This window comes from Spinacia oleracea, chromosome 2 (assembly GCF_020520425.1).
Source record: "Spinacia oleracea cultivar Varoflay chromosome 2, BTI_SOV_V1, whole genome shotgun sequence".
Taxonomy (NCBI): Eukaryota; Viridiplantae; Streptophyta; class Magnoliopsida; order Caryophyllales; family Amaranthaceae; genus Spinacia; species Spinacia oleracea.
Genome location: NC_079488.1, coordinates 15,157,267 through 15,184,653, shown reverse-complemented (window position 1 = coordinate 15,184,653; position 27,387 = coordinate 15,157,267). Strand labels below are relative to the sequence as shown.

General features: G+C 37.4%; 1 protein-coding gene across 1 annotated transcript; it reads right to left on the bottom strand.

The window, feature by feature from the left end:
• Positions 1-503: 503 nt before the first annotated feature.
• Positions 504-14,724, bottom strand: LOC110804181 (uncharacterized). The gene is made up of 18 exons (XM_022009746.2): positions 14,077-14,724; positions 12,808-13,321; positions 12,446-12,706; positions 12,242-12,333; positions 11,119-11,328; positions 10,456-10,860; positions 8,783-8,991; positions 8,545-8,638; positions 8,377-8,433; positions 6,920-7,054; positions 6,480-6,551; positions 4,896-5,009; positions 3,972-4,133; positions 3,711-3,839; positions 2,773-2,874; positions 2,592-2,668; positions 1,939-2,070; positions 504-1,269 (listed from the first exon to the last, which is right to left on the bottom strand). The coding sequence occupies exons 1-18, from the start codon at positions 14,596-14,598 to the stop codon at positions 693-695; spliced, it is 3,864 nt and encodes a 1,287-aa protein (XP_021865438.1). The 5' UTR covers positions 14,599-14,724; the 3' UTR covers positions 504-692.
• Positions 14,725-27,387: the final 12,663 nt, after the last annotated feature.

The following is a 27,387-nucleotide window of genomic DNA, read 5'->3' as shown; positions in this document are numbered from 1 at the left end:
AAGTGCCTTATCAACCTTATATATTAGAGTTGCACTATCCATAAATTAAGGTGTTAATAGTATAAGGTTAGCAACCATCTTTTAACATCTGAAACACTAGCTTCTCTTTCATGTTCATTTGACACTATAAACAATATCCATCCAACAAGAAAAATATCGCAAATGCGCGTCTATTCGAATCAATGTCAAAAAATTAGAGTTTGGATAAAGTCGAGTCATATAACGATGCCCATATAACTTCAATTTTTATTCATTTAAACTCATATTTTTTTTGAGTTAACATCAAAATATTCATTTAACCTTAAATTTAATTCATTTTACTCACTTTTTCATTTTTATTATTTTATTTCCAACTTAATTTTTAAAGTTTTCCTGAAAAAATTTATGTTAATTACACTATTGACAAATCATAGTTGTTGATTGTACTTTTCCATTTAAGGGAAGGCGCATACTTCAATATCAACTATCAACTATCAACTATCAAATGATGTATTACGGAAACAGAAGGAAAAATAATCAATTTATCACTTAAATAATCATGAATTTACCTGGATGCCAAAATTGGACAGCATTTCATTGCAGATTCATTACATTTGTGTACAAGGGGTCTTTTCATCTTCCTATTTTCTATGTAAATAAAACTAAAGATTTCAAAATTCTAGAACAGAACAATGCGCATTTCTCTGCTCTTTTTACTTCTTCTTATGGGCCTTTTTTACCTTGCTCCTCACGGCAAGTGCACTTGCAACGCTTCTCCCTTCCAGCTTTTTCGTCAACTTAACAACACTTCTCATACCTCTTCTAGCAGAAGCCCGATGCTCGGGTCTACGGCTCAGCATCTTACGGTCCAGCGGCCAGTACGCATACGGCTCAAATTTACCCTTCTTTTTCACATCTCCGCGGGCCTTCTTACTAGCATATTCTTTTCCGGTGTAGGCCCAACCCGACTCTGACGTTTTTCTACGCTTCTGGCCCGCCTTCTTTGAGTTTGTAGAAGCAAAGCTACGAGCTTCGGTTTTATCATCATCATCCGACTCGTAATTATCAGAAGATTTCTCACTGTTGTTGGGCTTTCCTCCTTCACGGATTACAAGCCGTCCTTCCTCGTCAAACTCTGGTTCATCGTCTGTATCAAGCTTTCTTTTCAAATTCCCACCTGAACGAAGAGCTAGCCTTGTTTTTCGCTGGTCCAGAAGATCAAGTGGTTCATCTTCTAACCGGTCAAGTGAGTCATCCAATAAGCTCCTTCCAGATCTGGTTTTCTTTGACCTAAGAAACGTTTATTCCATATTAAGGTACAGAACAAAGAAATATTCAATATTAAGTTATACGAAGTACATTGTCAGAAATATTGGATCCGAAGAGACTCCCTACAGCTCCAACCCTCAGAGGTGGCAAATGGATTGTACTAGGGTCGGGGTAGATTCGAGTCTATTGTAAAATATATCAAACCTAATTATGTTAATTTTATTTTGGTCTTTTAAGGTCAGTAAGTTTGGTTTAGGGTCGGGGTAGATTCGAGTGTATTGTAAAATATATCAACCCTAATCATGATGATTTTATTTTGGTCTTTTCAGGTTACTAAGTATGGGTCAGGATTGTAGTAGGGTCGGGGTTTATTCGAGTCTATTGTAAAATATATCAAACCTAATCATGTTGATTTTATTTTGGTCTTTTTAGGTCATTAAGTTTGGGTCAGGATTGTACTAGGGTCGGGGTAGATTCGAGGTTTATTGTAAATTATATCAAACCTAATCATGTTGATTTTATTTTGGTCTTTTCAGGTCACTAAATTTGGGTAAGGTCAGTTTTGCCAGGTTTAGGGTAATAAAAGAAAGAAAATAGTTCAGTCTAGGGCAACTGAAGAATCAAACAATAGGGCTGATGACTTCAGTAATTTCTCATACTCGAAAGAAATGACTAATGCATGATACTAACCTTAACGAAGGTGCTTTTGATTTAAACTTGGAAGATGATAGGCTCCGTCGACCAACAGATGTCCCAGCATCCCCGTTACTTGATTCTTCATCGAAGTCAGAGAATATCTTTGTGTGACCCCATCCACTTTGCCTGCAAAGAAAATTCAAACTCGTCAATCATAAGACAAGTTGGTATAGACCAATAGCGAATTTAAAATTGAGCAATCATTGTCATTTCACATTAAGGGAAAAGAAGGTTTTGCTCACAATTAAACCACCATGCAATTACATCTGCACCCATGTTACAAAACCGAGTACTCTTATTGGACATGGGTATGTGTCCCAAGTATCAGAACTCAGCCATTATTTAATTTTTAATATTTTTGGTCCAAAATGAAGTCCCAATTGTTCCTACCCAAAAGCATTCGGTCTATGTTACTTGAGCGAGTCCTCATGTCCGACATGAAGAGTTCGGGTGACATAACATTTGCCAGATAAAACAAGAGAATATATATAGAAACTGGAACTGCGCAGATATTTTCTTATCGTCAAATAACAATGCTTTCCAAATATTTGCCCCTGCTCTTTCTCTTTGCTTGGATCAGATATAGTAAAGAGAAGGTTTTAATCTGTAAGCAATATCAAGAAAACAAAGATGGAAAAAAATTTAACCTGGACGTAGTTGCTTTTGAATGATACGAACTTGTCTCGGAATTGGCTGCCAACTTCCTTTCTCTTCGCTCCTTTATCTGAATGAAACAAACACATTAGCAACCATAGATTGATGGAACAAATGTCACTTACCACACAAATAAATAATAGCAAAAGTGACGGATTAAATCCAGCTTTGCACCTTGCGGATATTAGTAAGAAGTTTCATATGATCTTCAGGCATTACAGCCTTAACTGCATCCATGCCACATTTCTTGACAAGCATCTCCAACAAGTGTTTAACCTGGCAACATAAAGAAAAAAAAAAAAAACAAGTTGCAAAACCGAATCATAAATGGGAGAGTATGAGAACTATAAAACAAGCGAGTCTAAATTCCATGTATTGCCATCAAAATGCAAAACTACAATTTCAGAGGACTATTGGAGGGACAAAAGTCACAAACCCTCTTTTTCTTCTTAACATTAAAACTTCAAAATTGAAGTCCATAAGTAGATTTGAACGGCAGTAAACCAAGCTGATCGAGAGTTCCATGGAAAATGAGCTACTAAATCAATTTGCACATAAATTTCATAAGAAAATAATTTCCGCACAAACACCAAACATAGAGCTGGTACAGAAAGATCCTTTGTAGTTTCTGAAGGGTCACAACAGTGAAGTTGTCAGACAGGTAGTTGGAAAATCATGAAGAGAGGAATAGGGAGGTTGGCCTTTTTGCAATCCTAGCTTACATGTTTCAATACGTCAATGGAAACTACAAGAGAGGAGCTGGGGAGGATCCTAATAGCCCCATGCCCCATAGCACACACGCCCAAACTACCATTAATTTTACCGAGTATCATTTGCACTTGAAAACAGTTAGCGAAGAGAGCAAGTACAAATTTAGAAGCAACGTTTGACCCAGTCACAGTACCATAACCAGGGTAAGGAGAAAGAAGGATAAGTACAGAACAACTAAAGCTAGTTCAGCCAACATTCTGATTCATGGTTAATGGCTGTCCAAGGTTAATGGAAAAGGAAATAACCAAAGTTATCATGCCAAGAAAACAAGTACATTACCCACATAATGTGCTACAAGGGTAGAAAGAAAGTGGAAGTCTCATAACAACTAGGCTACAAACCTTAGCTTTGAAATGATTCTTGGAGTCATCCTGCCACTCCAGTATGCCTTCAACCATGACCTGTAGGTTATTTTGCAGGTTGTCAGGTTGTGATTTTGCAACCAAAACCTTAAGTAGTCCCAAATTAGCCTGAAACAACAAAATTAGTCAACATAATCAATTGTAGTCCATTGAAATAGAGTTTAACAAAAAAAATAGAGCTAAGGTCATCAAGTTATTTAAAATTTCAATTGAAATTGTCTACAACAGAATGGAACATACTTTAATGATCTCTCTGTTCTTCCTTTGAAGAAGTAGAAATGAGGAGGGAAGCACATTGTATGCACTAGAAAGAAGATCAGAAAATTCATAAGCCAAACGAGCCAAGCCTTTCACAGCCGCACTGATCATATGTGGAGTTCCACCAGCAAGGCCTCCAGCTACCTGTAAACATCAAAGAACCCAAAAATCATTTCAAAGTATCATAGGAAAACAAGTCAATCTCTTACAGGCGTTCTTTTCACCATAAAAAGAACAAGTTTCATGTCCAATAAGTTCAGATAAGTTCCAATAAATCCAGACAAGTTCCAATCAGGTCCAAATGTCCAGTAAGTTTATTCTCGAGTTTACACACTTGCAATAAGTTCCAATCGGGTCCAATAAGTTTAGATAAGTACAGCAAATTTCACATAAAGATAACACCCACTTAATCGGATATACTTCTCAAAGTGTAATCGCAAGAGCCTTTTCATGGAGTATTCTCTTTTCACAATTCTTAAACTGGGGTTGCTGTACTTCAATTTTTTAAGAATCTATTTTCAGGACCTAAAACATTCTCCAACTCACTAGTCTATCAGAATTCCTTTCAAGATTAGCCCAATAAAAGAGTCGAATATCAATAGATGCAACTCTTATGATCCTTTTATACCTTATTGACAGAAGATGTAAAAGTTACTGACACTGGCAGAATATGATACTGAGGACAGGCTTATTGGCAGTTAAGTTTTGAAGCAAAACAACCTCATACAGTAAAATTGTTTTAATGCAGAGCCGAACAACCAATATTAATAGATAATAATCACTCAATAGTCAATACTTACTCAGATCATATACTGAAACAAAACATGTGATGAGAATAAAACAGACATAACACAAAATGATACAATCCAGCATAAAATAAGATAGAGCAGCAAAGAAAATCCTTACCATATTGAAGAATTGAAGCAAGTTCTCCTTATTTCCACCCCTCTCCTCATCTCCATAAGCATGGGCAATTTGGACTAGGATCTCATAAGACCTATTTCTCGTTTTCTTATTAGCCTGCAAAAAATAAAATCGGTATTCAATCTATGAACTACTTAAGGAAATCACAAAGACCAAAATGTGCAGAGAGTAAGAAAAGGCCGATAGGGAAAAGAATATCATTTGGCCTAAAGCAAGGAGATCTATGCAATCCAAAATACAAAACAATCAGATGTTATCCAGACTTGAAGAAATGATGTTTCAAAGCCGTGGAAGTTTAAACATAAACAAACTAACCACTCAAGTTCCGTATTGAAGGAAAAATAAACAATCAATAGAAGGGAAAAAAAACAAAGGCACTTCACAAAATCTAAAATTATACTCTACTCAAGATATAAATTTTATTCATGTTGGGGACCATGTGCTATAGTTAATTGGATCACTATTTAAGGAACTCTTGAGAACTAATTTATGAAACTCCCACTGTACCCTTACCAGAAATTTATGTAACTCCTACTGTACCCTTACCCTAGTGACGTTTAGGGTTTTGCCAAAAACCTGGACAACCGAAAGCCAAAATAACTGAACCGAAAATCAGGATAACCGAACCAGAAATTTTGATTTCGGGTTGGTGGTTAACTATATTTTGTTTATCAAATTCCGGTTTTAGAAATTTAGGTTACTCGAAAACCAGTTAACAATTAGAAATGTGGAATATTTACATCCAAATTGCAGTGGCTTAGTGGTTGATATTTTACTCACTTGAGCGCTAAAATACATGTTCGAAACATGGGCACACGTAGTCTTTTTGCATTGTTGGTCCATCTGGAAAGCAATTCTATTTTTCTCGTTACTTTTTGCTAGGGGAAGGGTAATACTTTCAAAAATATATATATACACTATAAAGAAAAGGATTCACAGAAAACAAAAAACATTTTACTTCACAAAATGGATATGGTGCTTTATTTGTGAAACTTCCTTAAAAGGTAAATGGTTCAATAATTTTGGAGGCAAGGAAATATAACATTTATCATCTCCATATTGAGCCAATTTACCTTTGAAGAAAGTTACACAAATATTGCACCATATCCATTTTAGAAAATAAAATACTTGTTTTCACACTACAATTCTACAAATACCCAATATATCCTTACAAGTTAACACTTATTGCTTTATTTAATCATTTAATGCTTGCAAAGTTGCAATCACATGTGAAGGTTTGTATTCTTTTTCCTTTCTCTCTCTTTTACTTTCTTCCACCACCTAAATTCTTGTGTCAATTATTCACATGTGAAAGCAATCATGTCAATTTATTCATGTCAAAAGTTGGGATTATTCATGTCAATTTTTCCTAAATAAAAAGGTTACAGCATCAAACTACTGTCTACTTTAATTTAATTGCTCTGTGATAACATCTCTCCTAAAGCTATGTTCCCAAAAGAAAAATGGGAAAGGCTTTGTGGAGGCAAGGAGTACAATTTTTTAACGAATTGAGTGAACACCAAAACAATGAAATGGCATAAAAGCAATCTCAATAACAAAGCATACCTCCTTGAAAGCAAGTACAATTTCGGTCAAGAAAGAACTGATGATTTCACCCTTTTTATGTTCTGCTCCATCCTGTGGCATAGATATGGAAAAACAAAATGTATGAAAAAGGGATAGAAATAATCTTCAATTCAAATAATTAATTGTTACTTCCTCAGTCCCTCCATCATCCCCATTCACATGTGGGCTTATCATGGCAATTAATACATGTTTTTTTAAAAGGAAGTGAACAGATAGAAAGGGGAAAATGGCTAAGAGAGTAGTGAGAAGCAAAAGAAAAAAGGATTGTTGTGATAGTGAGAGAACGGTTCATACAAAGTACTATTCAGATTGTAGTCTTCAACACAAAATAGAAGTGTAATAGAATTTGGACAACCCAAAAAGTATACATATAGCTAGTTATTAGAATTTTAAAGAAATGAAAACAAAAAAAACCGAACCTTGACCACGTGGACAAACAGGAAATACAGACAGTCAAGCCTATGACGTTTGGCGGAGAAATGGCATGAAGGCAGCACTTCAATCATCAGCTTGAGAAGCTCTTCAAGCTTTCTGGAAATAAAGCCATCCGAATTCTACCAGAAAAACCAAGTCAAACAAACAGTTGGAAACTGACTAGATTAAAAACCTCAATAAGAATTGAACACAAAACGTTAAAAAATCTAACTAACTTCAAAAGCAACAATATTAAATCAAGCATAAATGATATTCTCCCAACTGATCAAAGACAATGATCAGAAGCACCATCTACCAATCTACCTGGTATCTACAAGTGCCTTGATGATGTGGAATACACTCCCAAGGACCCAAATACAGTTCTAGGGCTTGCCTTGATCGAGTATTATGGGGCGGAATCATTCAAGGGGTAAATGTTATGGGCCTTGGTCAAATGCCTGGAATGGGTGTAATTAATTGGGCCTGAATTATTTCCCTCAAAAGGGGTAATGTGTTACCCTAGTCCCCCCTAGAATAATTGTTCACCGGGAAAAACTTACCCAAACTAAATTCTAACTCTCCTCTCCTTTGAAGCCGTCGCTTTGTCTCTCTCCTTTCGAATGGCAGAACAATGACCATGGAGTAAAATTACTAATCAGGTTCCCTTCATTTCTTTCTCTTTCTTCCTTTGAACTCATTTGGTCACCGTAATTTGTTGATTTTTTTTATTGTGTTTGTGAATCTATTTTGCAGATTCTGGTGCTTAATTTTTGATGTATAATGTCTCAATGGATCTAGATATTGGGATTACCTTCAAGAAATCAGAATTGTTTTTATAGTAATTTCAAGTGAATTTTGAAGAAAATCAGTGTTTTATACTTTTATATGACGTAAATAAGTGTTTAATTTGCAACTTCAGATCTTTGAAGTTTCTTCACAAACTTTTGCTACCTTTTTTGTAGTTTTGATTTTCAGTGGAACAAAAATGGACGACTTATGTTCATGATTTGATTTAACAACTACAAGAATTTAGCATTTCTCCAAAGAATTGTAGTGATATACGAAGTAGACAGTAGTGAGAATCAATAAGTAAAGCAACAATTTTACCTTGTATCAAACCCAAGAATTTATCTCCCTTGTAATAAGTTACCTTGTACCAAACTTGCTATTAATTAGTGACCCCAAACGATTTCCCCCCTAAATTAGTCCCCCTTACCAACACCCCTCCAAATGAATCCCCCCTAACAGTTCCCCTAAATCTAGGCAAGCCCCTGAGGTGATAAAGTTTAGCCAATAGAAGCCACGCTTCAAAAGGCATGTTGATGGGCCTTCGCCTACAAAGTCCAAATCCACTTCGGCTAATCATCTAACATCCCACTTCCCCTATTAAAATGCTCTCATTCAGTTTTTCCATGCCCTCTACATTAATAAAGCTGAAAATTTAAATCTTAGAGAGCGTCACCTTGAGAATTTTTGAAAGAACTTTATAAGCCTTCTTTTGGATCAAGCCATCAGCATCCTGCAGCTCAGAGTATCAAGGATTCACCGGAGAAACCTCACAATCAGAGTTCTGAAGGAAACACAGTGAACATAAAAAGGAGATGATTATATACAATAATGAATCACAAACCTCCAGTGCTGGACGTATGGCAGTAAACAATACATCAGTCTCCTGAGGCCCAATACCAGGTAATAGTGAAACTGCCAGATCAAAAAGCTGTGCTCTGTGTAATAAGACAAAATGGAGAATTATCATTCAAAGCATAAAAGAAATTTTGGCACTGATTAAAAGAACAATACAAACACGAGCTAACTTTTAGGCATTAACACTAAAGACACGCTACTAACAGGAAAGATAAGCAGCACACCTCTCTCGAGAAAGTGAATTTTCACCAGATGAACTGTCAATCTGCATTGAATTTCTAGTCTTCTCTGCTTGATTAGCAGTCATGGTGACTTTCAAAAGTCGACTCATCTTGGTCTTAAAAATTTTCGACACAACATCGCTTCCTGCTGACACATCTTTTCCTGTTGAGACATCTTTTACTGCTATTGAAGCGAATTCACCAATTGTAGTCTAGAATCAAACCAGGACTGTTGTAAGCTTCAAGAAACATAAAAAGAAATCCCCAACAAACAAATTTTGATAGCAAGACATACTTTTGAGTGTATATTGATGCACCATAATGATAAATGCCCTAACAACAAATCAGTTGTACAATATAATTGTGGTTTACCAACACTGCACTACATTTTCCACTTACAAAATAGTCATTACCTGTCCAAAAAAATAAATTCTAACTGCAGGAAGCGGACACTAGACTCCAGGAACTTCAAAAGAAGGCATTATAATCCTTAGGGTACTTAAGAGCTCATAACGGATATCTTAGCATTTAAAAGAGGGGCTGATGCATTCTTTCCCAACAAGAAATTCATATCACTAATCAGCGAAGCCAAGGGCCGATTTGATTGAAGCAGCCAACAACCTATAGAGCGATCGCAGATATTTACTTTGACACGGGTAGCCAGGAAAAGGGATGAATGCACCATAATTTCATACTTCCTGATAATTAATCCCATACATTGTACATGCCTTATTAACTAAACTTCAAGAATCTGTATTCCTAGTTGTTTGCTGGCAGTTGTCCAAGATATTGTTCTTTCACACATTATTGAAATTATGCATAACATGCAAGTACACCTCACTATTCATGGAGTCAGTCACTGGAGCAGAATGAGTTTTTCCAGGGAGGGGGGAAGGAGACAAAGAATGATAAACCCTAGTCAAGACCCCAAAAATAGGGTGCCAAATTTCCCAAATTTCAAGATAAAGGGTCGGACGAAATTCTAATAGATGCTTAGCGTACAGCCATACACGAAGGATCAACAATTCTTTTACTGAATATTACAGAAACAATAATGAAATATGCGTGTGAGAAGGGAAAATTCACTAGTATGTGAACCAGTACACTCGTATAATATCCAACACATAACAAACTCATTCTACTTTAATTTAGGACATACTTGGAATAGAGGGTATTGGCAAGGGGTAATGGAACCTAAACGGGGTTGTGAACTACCACACATACAATTACCATGCCTCGTAGACTGCACCCCTACGGGTGCAACTTGAAGGTGGAAATGCTGGGGCTCAGTGGCTCACTGGGCTCACAAAATCCATCATACCTAGGCATGGCTTGACAGCTTTTCTAGATACAGATTAGCATTGAGTTATAATTGAAACAACAAAGGTCATTCCACATAGATCAACAACCTGACAGTACAGAACTCTCTTTTGTCTACGTAGCCTGATATTACGAAACATACTGCAAGGATATATATATATATATATATTTATATATATACATATACAATATACAACAAGATAAATTCAGTTCTAAAAATAAAGAAAACAAAATAGATCACATGAAACATGACAAACGTTGTCAACCTACCAAAATCAGCCACCTGACAGGCCTGACACTATATAACATATAGAACTTCAATAAATACAGAAACATGAAAAAAGAACAGGAATTACCATCAAACTTCCACCAGGATCCTTTGTGGAGTTCAGGAAAGCATTGGATAAGACTAACAAGAAGTTACGAGCAGAAGATTTCAGCACGACCAAATTAGCAGAAGCCACCTCTTTATTGTAAAAACCAATAGCTCTCTCAACGGAAACATTTAGTTTATCACTGGGTACGTAACTGTTTCCTTCTAAAATACTGTTATTCTGTTGAATGAGGATTTGCAAACTGGAGCAAATAATTCCTTGAAGATCAGGTTCTTCCTTCAAAGCATTGCACAATACTTTCTCAAGAAGTTTGAAGCTTTCAGCAGTGTCCAACGGATAATTACAAAATGAAGGCAATAAGGACCACACTTGGTATACCATCCTGTCTGCGTATCTTGACGCCTGAACTTGCCCCTCAAGCTTGAGCTGGCAAGGTACTTAAATTTATCAATGTTACAAGAAAAATGAAATAGATAATTTAGGCTAACCAAGGCCTTGTTCTCCTCGGCTTATTTAATTAAGGTTCAGCAAAAATAAGTTAAGGTCAGCAAATAAGTTAAGGTAAGCAAATAAATTAAGTTCAGCAAATAAGTTAAGTTCGGCGAATAAGTTAAGTTCAGCCAAAAAAAAAAGTTCAGTGACAATAAGCTGAGAATAGAGCCTATGAAGCAACAGTAAAAGTACCTTGTAAGATTTCTGCTTGAGACTTCCAATCGTACCCAGCAATGACTCAACATAGAATCTCAAACGTGCACCAACTGTATACTGTTTTATAATTGGAAAGAGCCAATCATTTATCTCAGACAGATTATCAGCTTCCAATTTCAGTGGCAGAATGCTTAAAAATTCTTCAGGTCCCACTGCCCCAAGAGCTGATCCAATGCAATCTTGCAGCTGTAAGCAAGAACACGCATTTCGTGTCAAAGAAGTAGCAAAAAGGCATGAAAACATTGGAGGGAGGGGGTAAAGCCTAGTTTCCACGATAAAATGTAAAGCATTAACTGCATATGCCATATACATATATAAATAACATTTTTATAATCCACAAACTGGTAGGAAGTAGTATAATGCACTACAGCATGAAGAAATAACACCACAAATGGAAAATTTGCAGGGCAAAACAGAAATTTCTAGGAGATACAACAGCCGGAATTCTACCTAGGTGTTTTGTGGTTATGGACTTTCTTACCAAATTGGGCTTTCAGTTAGGGCCACACCAAATATCAATACTGGTACAATCAAATCAAGACAGTTTAAGAAAGCTCTTCTTAGCATGAAAAGCGTTTTTTTGGATGAGGAGGACCACTCACAACGAAAACAAGCAAACACTGTTTGCTTGGATAAGCTTGTGATGAAATAGGAAGACGTTTCTAGGAGACTTAGCATAACAGATTTCTATGAATAAGAAACCAGGTAAGGATAGGTAACAAATGCTTCGGACTAGTACCGAGGATAGCTTGCAAATGCTTAATAGGGGTGTACTTGGTTAGGGAAAAGTCCTTTATACCAACACTTTAAGATTAAAATATGAATTTAGAACCAGTAAACTAACACATGAACCATTTCTGATATAGGTAAGTGATGAGCATGAAACTACTACATGATAAGGGCATAAATTTACTTTGCATGGAACAAGTAGGCAACAACATTTGCCTGGAATTCCTTATGGAAACGATTAGAATAATTTCTCAGATACCTTAATGGAAAAGATTAGAATAATTTCTCAGAATCCTGCTCAATTACAATACTTTTGAACATGAATCATTTTATGGACATTGATGCATTGAACTAAAAGTTAAAAGGCAACCTGTTTCTTCTCTGGGAAATCCTCATCGCTTTCCTTTTCCATGCTTGCTAAGCTCTCCAGAGTGCCTCGTAGGAGGACAGAAGAGAAATTACCTAAAATTGTAGCGCATAAGACCCATGCCGTGGTAAGAAGAAGACCAAAATAACAACAAAACTTGTCCAGCACAAAAGCATAGTCTCTGAATGTACACTTCTTAATGATTACCTAGTTTGTCAAATAGTGAAGAGACAACTTGGAAGGCCATAACCCACTCGCTACGATATCTGTTATTAAGCAAGCTTCCAATAGTAGCACAAATTTTCTCAATAGTAGATGGTGCAGACTTTCTGTTGTTAAAATCAAAATTAATGGTTGTTCGATCGACACCTTGTTTTATTAGGTCTTCATCAACACAGCCTTGGATCAGATTTTTGAATGACTCGGTCGCAGCAAATTTAGCTTCTTCAAACCCAGATCCAAAAATATCTGCCAGGTAGGGAAGTAAAATTGCCAAGAAACATACTGGTAAAATATCACTAAGATTATTTCTCTCAATATGCAGAAATATGGAGGGGAAGAAAGATAACCTTGCAAAGCACTAAAAACAAGGGGAAGCTTTTCGTAGCACATCTGCCTGTTGAGATTGTAAACTTTCCTCATTCCGACATCCAACAGACGAGCAGTAAAATTCATGTCATCAGCTGACATTTCGTTAACTGGAACTGAAACAGCCAAAGAGCTTAAAAGATCTACCAGCACCTCGGGTTTTACTTCCACACTAGGGTCGAGGCAAAGGACATATAAACTATCTGTTATACGCCGTGTGACAAGGGGCTTACTGACTCCCAGTAGGATTTTGTAGTGCTTCAAAATGGAAGTCTTGTATTTCATTGAAATATAAGGCAGGCAATCTTTAAGGGCATCAAGGACATGTAGAATCTCTTGCGCTCCTTTCTCAGCAGGGGCACCTTTTGATGCTCCAGCAAGAAGCAGCAATTTCTCAAACATGTTAGTAAATGCTTCACTTGCAGGTGCCAGCAGTGGTGTTCTGTGAAAGGTTTGTAAGACATCTCGAATACAAACATGTGATTGCTTTCTCACCTGCACAGTTCAAAGTTCAAACAATCAAATGCTATCCAAAAAAGCATCATCTACTGACTAACATGAATACACCAAAAGAAACTTACGAGCAAGGTCAAGACATACAACGATTCTCTTCACCAACACTAAAGAAAACACTAATGCTGACTATTTAACTGAAGGAAAATTGAAAAACAATAACATGCCATTTCATAATTAAATCGGTAAGAAAAGCAAAAAGAAGGACAATAAAATGAATAAAAGTTGCGTTCAATTGAATACTTAGGTCCCACGGTCAATTGATTTACGATTATGCCATGTGATTTGTAATATGCATAGACAATGGTTATCAATTTAGAATCACCCCTAACTAAAGTTCTAAACCTATGGCAGTCTGGCAATAGGCCATCACCAAAGTATCACATTCAAGAAAATCAACTGATTCTACAGGATACTGGCCCTTCAAAAGAGGGGCTCTTATGACGACATGAAGAATCTCCTCAACACTAAGTGCCAACACGCACACGCACTTGCTCAACATTCATTTTAGCAAAGCAGGAAATCCATCAGAAAAAATACAAGATTATTTTAATTCATCAAGCAAACCACACACCAGCAAAAGCTGAGTAATTGGGAGCTGAAACAGTTCAAAAGCTGCATCTTTCAGCACCAATGTTCTTCACATTAGTCACAGAAAAAAATTATAGTAACAGATAAAACTAATTAATTGATCAATTAACAGACCCAAAAACATCAAAAAGATCACAACTTGGTACCTTAATATCCGAGTGAGTGACGAAACTAAGAAGAATCCCGTAAAACGCATTAACATCAAACCAATTCAAACCATCCCTGATCACCAGCAACCCCGAAACACAGCTTAACCCAGCCACAATACCATCAGACGACAAACAACTACCGCCTCGTAAAACCCTAGCCAACAACTCCAGCAACAACACCTTCTTCTTCCTAAGAATCCCAGCCGCAATCCTCGGCATAATCAAACCCATCAAAGTGACAAGCGCATCAACGGCGTGGTTGGGGGAGGAACGGTCAGAGGAGAGAGAGAGGCGGTCAAGGGAAGCAATAATGGCGCCGAAGTAAGCCACCGGGGAAAGAGAAACGCTATGGTCTTTGAGTTCCTGCGACATAGCGCCGATAACTGAGCAGAGATGGAGGTGCTGCTCGTTGTTGGTGGATTTGCTGAATCGAGAGAGGACTGTTGCGCAGAAATCTTCATTTGTTTCTTCGATGGGGTCGAATTCTAGGAGCTCTAAACCTTCGATTTCCATTTCCATGGCTGGAGAATTGGGGAAGAAAGGGGTAAACCCTAGAATTGCTATGAAAGGGTTTTGGAGGTTTTAGGTGGCTGCGGCGGGGAAGAAGGAGTGTGTATGAACACTTCTGCAGAAAGAAATACGCCCCGGATACGTGCTCTCGAGCGCGTGATTACAAGGTTTATAATGAGTACTCCGTACTAAACTATTTCTACGCGAGTAGGCGGTAGTATTAAGGGAGCGGATAGAGTTTTAACTTAGTACGGAGTACTAAATTACGGAGTACTTCTTTAACTGGTAGTATTTGAGGTAGCGGATAATGATTTGACCTAGTCAGGATGTTATTAGTAGCAGTAGTGGTTAGCGGTTGAGTAGTGGGTAATTGTTGGAGTTAGGAATGGCAATCACATCCGAATCCAAACCGAGCCCGACCCGATCCGAAGAAAAAAATCCGATCCGAATCCGAGAAAAAAAATATTATGAATCTGAATCCGATTGAAAACATCTGAATTCGAATGGATATGGATCGGATATGGAGTCTGCAGAGACTCCGACCCAAATCCGAATCCGACCCAAGTCCGAATCCGAGTGCAAATCCGACCTGAAATTATTTCAAAGTGCATTATTTTTCGTACATAACTTTTTTTTTAAAGGAAGTTCCCAATTTAATCTAATATGTTTGATTAAAGCGCGTATATTTGTAATTTATTAATTTATTAGAAACTCATTATATTTTGGTAAATAAGAAATAAGATTTCTAAATTAGTTTAAAATTAAAAAAATACAAATTCTATGTAAGTAAAGTCAACGCATGATTCGGACTTAGATATGGATATGGATTTGGATTTGGATATGGATGCAATTTTAGAGTCCGAATTTTAAATGGATTTGGATATGGATGCAATTTTAGAGTCTGAATTTCAAATGGATCGGATATGGAGTTTACTACATCCGACCCGAATCCGATCCATTGTCATTCCTAGTTGGAGTAGCAGGTAGCGGTGAATAGTAGCAGGTAACGGTTATCTGTCAAAGTAGCGGGTAACTAACATGAGTGTTCGGTAAAATTAGTGGTTGATATAGTAAAAGACTAGTTAGTGGCCCGGGCGATGCCCCGGAGTGTTGCATATGGCCGGTTCGACTTTTTTAGTCATTTCAAATTCACTTCATATGCAGTTTGACAATTAATAATATGAATTTCATTACATATGCAGTTTATGAATAAAATTGGTTAACCAACAACCGATAAACTAATTTTTTAATAAATTTGCATTTTTGTATAAATTTTTATTTTTTGTACCTACTTTATTTATGACTTGTAAGAAAATTTTTAAGTTACTGTACAATTTATATTGAGTTACAAAGACGAAATACATTTTGGAGGAAAAAACCACATTTGATTAGCTAAAAGATAACACAACATAATTTTTTCCGGCCTATTCTTTTCTCTGGTAATTTCATGGTTTTGTGTTTGATCTAAATACATTTCTAGAAAAGATAAATGATTCAATTAGTAAATGAATAAAAATTAAGAAACTTTTTGTTACCATAAATTATTATTCAAATACATAAATTTTGGCATTAAATATTTATGCATTCATAAGTACAAGTTTTCTCTTTTTTTAATTGTTTTAGAGTCATAAGTTGTGTCATTGGAGTAATGGTTAAGACTTTATGTTAACTAAAGGAAATAAATTTCATTGGTCCAAATATGCATTCAATGCTAAGTCTAATAAATGTGGTTCAGTATTAATTAACAAGTTAATAATTCAGTGAGATCAAGTGAACTGAATGCCTAGCTAGAGGCCGCTTCAGTTCAAGTGGAATTAATAATATTAATCCACAACTTACTCTTGATTGAAACCGTAGGGTCACACAAATAGTACGTGAACGGATCAAGTATTTAAGTGAATATATATTATTTATAAAGTACTTCATTTATGAACATTCGGAAACGACGGATCTCGGTTCCAGTGGGAGCTGAAATCGTCAAAAGTAAAATAAAGAATACTACGGAAATGATGATATTGCCGGAAACGAAAATATGGTTCATGACGGAAATATAAATATTATCCAAGTCGTAGATGTTGCCGAAAACGGAAACATGGCTCGTATCGGAAAATATTATCGGAAATAGAAATATTGCTGGAATCGAAAATATTGTCGGAAACAGAAATATTACCGGAATCGAAAATATTGTCGGAAAAGAAAATTATTTCCGGAATCAAAATATCAACGGAAACGTAAATATTTGTTCGAAACGGAAATGAATTCCGGAATCGGAAAACGAATCGGAAGCTCGACGAGCGACAAGTCGGCAAGCGAGTCGGCCCATCGCTCGACAAGCAAAGGCAGCACCATGGGTCGCGCCCTGCGAGCAAGGCAACATCCATGGGTCGTGCCAAGCTAGAAGCAAGGCAGCAGCCTCATGGGCCGCGCCAAGCTGCAAGCAAGGCAGCAGCTCATGGCTCGCGCCAAGCCTGCGGCAAGGCAGCAGCGCATGGGTTGCGCCCAGCCTGCGAGCATCGTGTGCAAGGCCTGGCGAGGCATGGGCCAAGGCAGCACGCACACCAACGTGGCCCGTTGTGGCTGCGTTGGGTTGTTCGTCTTGGGCTCCAAGAAATATCCGATTGCTTAATTCCCAAGTAACCTTGGATTAAGTATTCCTAGTTTTACTAGAATTCAAATAATTAAGAGTTTAATTAATGTTGCAATTCTAATTGAATAAGAATTTCAATCCTAGTAGGTTTGGCAATTCTATTCCTAGTGAAACTCAAATTCCTTATTTCCTACACTATAAATATAAGGCTACGGCCTCATAATTATACACATCAATTGAATTGAAAACATATTCTTTATTCCCATTGTGTTCAAGGGAGAACATAATACAAGCCTAACCCGAATACATAAAACCTTAAGTAAAATCCTAGTTGGTTGAACCTAAGGCGGATCCGAACGTGTTGTGGACTTTTTACGGAGGGGCAACGTTTGGGGCTCTAAACACTTGTTCTTGTTCGGTTGGGGAGCAGCTAGGGAAGGCACACATCACATCGTATGCCACCTAAATTATGCTAATTGACTATGTGGCAATTAATTTGGATTATGGCTTTATGGTTTTTCCGCATGAATTATATTGTTGTATTATTCATAACCAAACATTAACATATAAGAGGTCATGGGTTCAAAGATGGATAACAACATTTTTTTTATGAGGACGCAATAAAAGACGTGTGCTATGAAATGGCATGGCTACGCCATGTCACTTGCCAAGTCATCGTGACATATGGAGAGATGTCATAGAATGTCTTCGAGTTCTAATATATATATATATATATATATATATATATATATAGAGAGAGAGAGAGAGAGAGATTAAAATCTAAACTATTATTTAAAATTTTACTATAAATTTGTCAAACGCTATCCGCTACCATAAACGCTACTAATTTTAATGTTTAACAAAAGCATAAAACCGCTACCTTTAACGTTAACCGCTATCTAAAGCGCTACCTTGTCAAACACTTACAAATTCTACAAATAGCGTATTTACTAGGTCAAAACGCTATTTGATACCTCAAACGATACCGCCAAACACCCCTTAAGTATTTGGTAAGGTAGCGGTTAGCGGTTGAGATAGCAATTTGGTAGCTTTCGTCAAACGTTAAAATTAGTAGCTTTCAAAGGGAACGGGTAGTGTTTGATAAATCTATACAATATACCTAAATTTTTATTTTATTTCAAAGTATCAACCGCTACTTTTTATTTTATTCATTGAAACTTGTTACGGGATAAACTATTATAAAAAAAATAAAAAATATTACGGAATAAACTTTATTGGAACTTATAAATTCTTTTTGGAAATTATTGAAACTTGTAAGACCTTAATAGAACTTATAAGACCTTATATTCACTACTATAGAAATGTCATTTAATAGCGCTCTTTTAATAGCGCTTTTGCTCATTTCGCTGTTAAATGTATTAAAAACAACATACTATAGCGCTTATTGAAAAAACACTGTCATATGTACAAGATATTATAGCGCTCCTTAAACACCCGCTCTCGTAGTATAACTTTATTTTAGGACTTTTAACAAAACGCTATTAAAACTTATACAAAATAATAAAAAAAAAAAAAATAAGAAAAGAACCTCCCAAGTTTTCTTCCCTCGCCTGAGCTTAACTAACACTAAAAAGAACCGCCCAACTTTCTCTTCACTATGCAAAACATCAAAACCTAAGAACTTTCGATTGACGGTGAAACCAGCGTTCAAAAATCCTTCACACATGCAACGATATCTTTCAAGCAATGACGATTTCTTTCGGAGTTGGTGCTCTTGGCTGCGTCTCTTTTTTCTCGGTGGTTGTTGGGGTTGCTGTGTTGCTGCTCGGTGGTTGCTGCTCGGCAGTTTCTTCTCGTGGTTGCTGCTCTTGGTTGCGTCTCTTCTATACTTCTCTTCGTGTTTCTATTTCTGTTCCACGCTTCTCTGCGGTAATTCTCTAGCTTCTCAATTCCTCGATTAATTTGGAGTTATTTTTCCAATTTATTTCCAATTCATTTCGATTTTAGGGTTTAAGATAAAAAATTAATTTGGAGTTCTAATTATTGTTTAAATATCATAGACCATTTCGAAATTTGCCAATTCAGTTGTTTCTGTTGCATTTTGGGATATAATGAAATTGGCGTTGTTTTCCAAATTTTTGTGAGGTTTTGGGAATTATGATGGGAAGTTGTGTTGATTCCAGGGATGTACTCTTTCTTCGGTACTTGTTTTTCTTTAGAATTTCCTTTTCTTTGCATCGGTTTTTCTAGAATGGAATTGAAGGAAATAATGCCCTTGGTCCAAGTATGCATTCTATGTTAAGTCTAATAAGTGCGGTTCAGTATTAATTAACAAGTTAATAATTCAGTGAGATCAAGTGAGCTGAATGCCTAGCTAGAGGCCGCTTCAGTTCAAGTGGAATTAATTGTTGGGTTATGATACATATGACAATTCATAAATCATGCGGAAAAACCATAAAGCCAGGAAAGCATATTATTTACACATAATCATTTAGCATAGTTTAGATGCATACACTTTGTTGCATGCCTTCCCTAGCTGCGCCCGAACCGAACAAGAACAAGTCTTTAGGACTCCAAGTGTCGTCCCTCCGAAGATAGTCCACAGCACGTCCGGATCCGCCTTAAGCTTGACCAACTAGGATCGCCCTTAAGGTACTTAGAATTTTCGGCTAGTATAGGCAATTGTATGACTGAATTTTTTCTCTCAAAAATCACTTTGAATACTTGAATACTCTATCCAAAATAATGACCCTAGGCCTTTATTTATAGAGGTATGGAAAGGGAATCGTAATCCTATTAGGATACGAATTAATTAAACTAGAATCCTAATAGAATTCTTATTTAATTAATTCATCCTTTTAGGTTTAGGAATTTAATCATTAGTCGAAACCTGATGGCTTTAGGATTCGTATAGCACACCAACACACACACGCACGCACAGCAGCCCACGAGGGGCGCCATGTGCGCGCGCGCAACCCATTGCTGCAAGGCCCACACGCTGCCGCAGCGTTGGCGCGCGCTGGGCCTGCCTTGCGGTGGGCCTGGCGCAGCCTTGGCTGGTGCGTTGTGGCGCGCTGGCTTGCTGGGCGATGGCCCGGCTTCGTGTTGGGCCTTCGTCTGGCAGGCCTCGTCCGATGCTAATTCGTATGATACGCTTCCGATTAATTTCCCGATTCCGGAATTCATTTCCGATACGAACAATATTTAATATTTCCGATTCCGGAATTAAATTCCGTTTCGAACAAATATTTAATATTTCCGTTTCCGGAATTATTTTCCGATTCCGGTAATATTTCCGATTCTGACAATATTTCCGTTTCCGGCAATATTTCCGATTCCGGCAATATTTCCATTACCGATAATATTTTCCGATACGTACCATGTTTCCGTTTCCGGCAACATCTACGACTTGGATAATATTTATATTTCCGATACGATCCATATTTCCGTTTCCGGCAATATCATCGTTTCCGGAGCATTCATTTCTTGCCTGTGACGATCTCAGCTCCCACTGAAACCAAGATCCGTCGATTCCGGATATCCATAGATGGAGTATTTAATGCCATTAAATACTTGATCCGTTTACGTACTATTTGTGTGACCCTACGGGTTCAGTCAAGAGTAAGCTGTGGATTAATATCATTAATTCCACTTGAAGTGAAGCGGCCTCTAGCTAGGCATTCAGCTCACTTGATCTCACAGAATTATTAACTTGTTAATTAATACTGAACCGCATTTATTAGACTTAACATTGAATGCATACTTGGACCAAGGGCATTATTTCCTTCAGTCTCCCACTTGTCCTTAGGGACAAGTGTGCATTTCCTAATTCCTTTGTCGCTCGATGCTTGCTCTTGAACATAAGGTAAGAGTTGTCATCCTTATTATGTCCAGAGGTGTTCCTCGGTTTCAGAGTTCAACTGATCAAATAAACAGATAATCATAGCCTATGATTCATCCGAGCACGGCCATGCTTTTCACAGTTTCTAGCTCTCCGAGTGGCCTTGTACAACTTTTAAGCATCTCATCCCGATTTATGGGAGGACAATCCCAATCTTGCGATCTTGAGATTAGACTTCGTTTGATAGGTGATTACCTGAGCGTTGCCTTTATAGCCTCCTTTTACGGTGTGACGGTTGGTCAACGTCAAAGCAACCAGTTCTCAAACAAGTAATCTCAAATCACTCAGGTATTGAGGATTTAGTGTCTAATAATTTTAATGAAATTTACTTATGACAGATTTTCATCTCTTACAGTAAAGTTTTATAGGTCTTGTTCGATACTAGTCTTCCCAAAGTAAGTATCTATGCAAATGATTATGACATTGTCATGTCCACATAGTTCAAGAAACAGAACTACTAGTCATCTTGCATTCTAATCGTCTAACGTTTTCTATGCGTCCAATTTTATAGAAAACTCCGACTAGGGACCATTTTCAACCTTTGACATTCAAGTTCACTTGATAGACATTTCTTAGTCACAGGACTGATCCTGACAGTCTATCTTGAATATATCGTCAAATTGAAGGGACTCATCATTTAATAAACCACAAATTAAATGGAAAAATGAATTCTTTTCATTTGTTGTGAATGATTAACCAATAATGTTTTACAAAGATTTAAACTCTAAAACTTTAAAACATTAAACAGGGATATCAAAGCCATTCTCCAATATGCTTGATTCCCATAGCTGCAGTGTGCGAGTTGTGCTTCGCCTGCGGCAGAGGTTTAGTCAATAGATCTGATATGTTGTCATCAGTTCCAATCTTGTTTATCTCGACTTCTTTTCTTTCAACGAACTCTCGTAGAAGGTGAAATCTACGAAGTATATGCTTGACTCTCTGGTGGTGTCTAGGTTCCTTTGCCTGTGCAATAGCTCCGTTATTATCACAATACAGGGCTATTGGTCCTTTAATGGAGGGGACTACACCAAGTTCACCTATGAACTTCCTTAGCCATATAGCTTCCTTTGCTGCTTCATGTGCAGCAATGTACTCCGCTTCAGTTGTAGAATCCGCAATGGTGCTTTGCTTAGCACTTTTCCAGCTTACTGCACCTCCGTTGAGGCAGAAGACAAACCCAGACTATGATCTGAAATCATCTTTGTCGGTTTGGAAACTTGCGTCTGTATAGCCTTTAACAATTAATTCATCATCTCCACCATAGACCAGGAAGTCATCTTTGTGCCTTTTCAGGTACTTCAGAATATTCTTGGCAGCAGTCCAATGCGCCTCTCCTGGGTCTGACTGGTATCTGCTCGTAGCACTGAGTGCGTACGCAACATCCGGGCGTGTACATATCATAGCATACATTATTGAACCAATCAATGATGCATATGGAATCTTATTCATTCGTCTACGCTCATCAAGTGTTTTTGGGCACTGAGTCTTGCTTAGAGTCATTCCATGAGACATGGGTAGGTAGCCTCGCTTGGAGTCCGCCATCTTGAACCTATCAAGCACCTTATTGATATAAGTGCTTTGACTAAGTCCAATCATCCTTTTAGATCTATCTCTGTAAATCTTGATGCCCAATATGTACTGTGCTTCTCCTAGATCTTTCATCGAAAAACATTTCCCAAGCCAAATCTTGACAGAGTTCAACATAGGAATGTCATTTCTGATAAGTAATATGTCGTCGACATATAATACTGGGAAAGCAATTTTGCTCCCACTGACCTTCTTGTATACACAAGATTCGTCTGCGTTCTTGATGAAACCAAAGTCACTGACTGCTTCATCAAAACGTATATTCCAGCTCCTGGATGCCTGCTTCAATCCGTAGATTGACTTCTTTAGCTTGCATACCTTTTTAGCATTCTTTGGATCCTCAAAACCTTCAGGCTGTGTCATAAACACAGTTTATGTTAAAACGCCGTTTAAGAAAGCAGTTTTGACATCCATCTGCCATATTTCGTAATCGTAATATGCAGCGATTGCTAACATTATCCGAATAGACTTTAGCATTGCAACTGGTGAAAAGGTTTCATCGTAATCCACACCGTGGACTTGCCTGTAACCTTTTGCAACCAATCTAGCTTTGAAAACTTCAAGTTTCCCATCCTTGTCCTTTTTCAGTTTGAAAACCCATTTGCTTCCAATGGCTTGGTAGCCATCTGGCAAATCGACCAAATCCCATACTTGGTTTTCAGACATGGAGTCTAATTCAGATTGCATGGCTTCTTGCCATTGCTTGGAGCTAGGGCTCGTCATAGCTTGTTTGTAAGTCGCAGGTTCATCACTTTCAAGTAATAGAACGTCATAGCTCTCGTTCGTCAAAATACCTAAGTACCTTTCCGGTTGAGATCTATATCTTTGCGATCTACGCGGGGTAACATTTCTAGATTGACCATGATTCTCACCAGATTCTTCTAAAGATCTCTGAGTTTCATCCTGAATGTCATCTTGAGCATTCTCTAGAGTTTGTTGTTCGACTCGAATTTCTTCGAGGTCTACTTTTCTCCCACTTGTCATTTTGGAAATGTGATCTTTTTCCAAAAAGACACCATCTCGAGCAACAAACACCTTGTTCTCAGATGTTTTGTAGAAGTAATACCCCTTTGTTTCCTTTGGATAGCCCACAAGGATACATTTGTCAGATTTTGGATGAAGTTTGTCTGAAATTAATCGTTTGACGTATACTTCACATCCCCAAATCTTAAGAAAAGACACATTTGGAGGCTTTCCAAACCATAATTCATATGGAGTCTTTTCGACAGCTTTAGACGGAGCTCTATTTATAGTGAGTGCAGCTGTATTTAGTGCATGTCCCCAAAATTCTAATGGAAGTTTGGCCTGACCCATCATTGACCTGACCATGTCTAGCAAGGTTCTGTTCCTCCGTTCCGATACACCGTTCCATTGTGGTGTTCCAGGAGGAGTCAATTCTGATAGAATTCCACATTCTTTCAGATGGTCATCAAATTCATAGCTCAGATATTCACCGCCTCTGTCAGACCGCAGTGCCTTAATCTTCTTGCCTAATTGATTCTCTACTTCACTCTGAAATTCCTTGAATTTGTCAAAGGATTCAGACTTATGCTTCATTAGGTAGACATAACCATATCTACTGAAGTCATTAGTGAAAGTGATAAAGTAGCTGAAACCACCTCTAGCATTTGTACTCATTGTTCCACATACATCTGTATGGATTAAACCCAATAGTTCATTTGCTCTTTCTCCAACTTTAGAGAAAGGTTGCTTTGTCATTTTGCCAAGTAAACATGATTCGCATTTACCATAATCCTCTAAGTCAAATGGTTCTAGAATTTCTTCCTTTTGAAGTCTTTCTAAGCGTTTCAAGTTTATATGGCCTAATCGACAATGCCACAGATAGGTGAGATCTGAATCATCCTTTTTGGCCTTTTTGGTATTTATGTTATATACTTGTTTGTCGTGATCTAATAAATAAAGTCATTTGACTAATCTAGCCAGATCCATAAAACATCTCTTTAAAATAAAACGAACAACTATTGTCTTTTATTAAAAAGGAAAATCCCTTAGCATCTAAGCAAGAAACTGAAATGATGTTTTTAATAAGACTTGGAACATGGAAACACTCTTCCAGTTCCAAAACTAGCCCGGAGGGCAACGACAAATAATAAGTTCCTACAGCTAATGCAGCAATCCGTGCTCCATTTCCCACTCGTAGGTCGACTTCACCCTTGCTTAACTTTCTACTTCTTCTTAGTCCCTGTGGATTGGAACATAAGTGTGAGCCACAACCTGTATCTAATACCCAAGAAGTTGAATTAGCAAGTATACAGTCTATAACGAAAATACCTGAAGAAGGAACGACTGTTCCGTTCTTCTGATCTTCCTTTAGCTTCAAGCAATCTCTCTTCCAATGCCCCTTCTTCTTGCAGTAGAAGCATTCGGATTCAGAAGTGGGTTGACTGACCTTCCTCTTTACAGATTTGGCGCCAGTTTGCTTAGTTGGGCTGGCCTTGTTGCCACCTTTCTTAGCATTCCTCTTCTTTCCAGATTTCTTGAACTTGCCCCCACGCACCATAAGCACATCCTGCTTATTACTTTTGAGCGTCTTTTCAGCGGTCTTCAGCATACCGTGAAGCTCAGTGAGCGCTTTGTCCAGACTATTCATACTGTAGTTCAGTTTGAACTGATCATACCCGCTATGAAGAGAATGGAGGATGGTGTCTATAGCCATTTCCTGAGAAAATTGCTGATCTAGCCGACTCATGTTCTCAATGAGTCCAGTCATTTTGAGAAACATGTGGACTTACGGGCTCGCCTTTCTTAAGCTTGGTCTCAAGAATTTGCCTATGAGTCTCGAATCTTTCGACTCGAGCCAGATCTTGGAACATGTTCTTCAACTCACTGATGATTGTGAAAGCATCTGAGTTGATGAACGTTTTCTGCAGATCTGCACTCATGGTGGCGAGCATTAGACATTTCACATCCTTGTTGGCATCAATCCAACGATTGAGGGCTGCCTGAGTGACCCCGTCGCCTGCGGCTTCGGGCATCGCCTCTTCTAGGACATACTCCTTTTCTTCCTGCATAAGAACTATTTGCAAGTTCCTTTGTCAGTCAAGGAAGTTTTTCCCGTTCAACTTCTCCTTTTCGAGAATTGATCGAATGTTGAATGAATTGTTGTTTGCCATATTTAAAACTACAATTGAAAAGAATAAACAAATAAATAACCATTCACAGTTTCTCCTAATAAACTTAAATTCTAGCATACATGCATAATTCAATGTTCATTAAGCATTTTATTCAAGTTATGTGTTCCGGCAGGTGTGAATAAAATGATTCCAAGATCCTAAAATCATTGAAGAACTAAGCAGAGTTTGTCGACTTAATCCTAAAACATCTTAGGTAAACAAAAGCCTTTTGCTAATAGTCTAGAAACTATTCTTGGTTGATAGGTACGTCTAAGAACTTATTAGGTAAACCTATCGATTTTGCCACGACATAAAAGGACTCCTTACTTATATCGTTGAGTTTCACCAAAACTAACATGTACTCACAATTATTTGTGTACCTTGCCCCTTTAGGACCAATAAGTAACACCTCGCTGAGCGAAAACTATTACTAGATTGATGTAAAGGATATCCAAGCAAGTGTATATTTTGGCATGGCACCTTTTAACTCAATTTTTAAGTTTGGAACTTAAGGCTCTTACTATGTTGGTTAGATTTTAAGTGAACTAAAATCCTTAATCATGCAACATAATCAAGCTTTTGATCTCATGCATTTTAAGACATATTTAAAAGCAATAAATAACTTAAAACATGCATAAGATAAATGTGATCTAGTATGGCCCGACTTCATCTTGAAGCTTTAACTTCAAAGTCCGTCTTGAAAATCTCCGTGGGAGGCACCATTTTCTTCAAATAGGATAAGCTATAATTAAAACTAATTACAACTATTTGATGGTACGCAGACCATATTTGAATTGAAAAACAACTTTGGTACTTTAGACCAATTACATTCAAATTAATGGTACGCAGACCATATTTTCTATCCTATTTGGGCCATACTAGTCACTTCACAACCTGCAAAACAGTACATATACAATATATACCATTCACCCATTCATTATCATGAATGGCCCACATAGCTGGTTAGTAAAACACATTATGCATCACATAAACATTTGCAGCAATTAATCAAGGGCACCAATAATCTACAAATTATTCAGTCCTTATTAATTCTAATCAAGTTGTTTTAACCTTAAGGATTTGTAGACCTAATCAAGAGTTTATGACTAAAAAGGGCTCCCACTTAAACCAATAAATTCATATGCTTTACTAATTTTAAACATAAAAATGTATTTCTAATCTAACCGGAAGCATACAAATTTAATTAAAATTTAAAGCTCATATAAATTTATAATTGAATCCAAAAAGTTTAATTTAATTTCAGTCGTATTTAAATTAATTCATGATTTTAATTTTAGTAAAATAATTAGAATAAATAAAATTTATTATAATTACAATATTCAAAATTAAAATCCAAGAAATTAATTTAAATTATTAATTTTAAAATTAATTAAAATGACGTAAACTGAAAATTTCAAATTAAAATTTCAAAACGATTTAATCGCAACGCAACAATCCCACGCAACGCACGCCCATGGGCCACACGCACACAACCATCGCTGGCCATGTGCGCGCAGCCCATGCGCTGTGTCGCATCGCTGCTGCTCACCATCGCAAGGCATCACGCGAGCTGGTGCTCGCTGCGCGCGCCAGCGCTCGACGCAACAAGCATGCTGCCGCAGCCCATC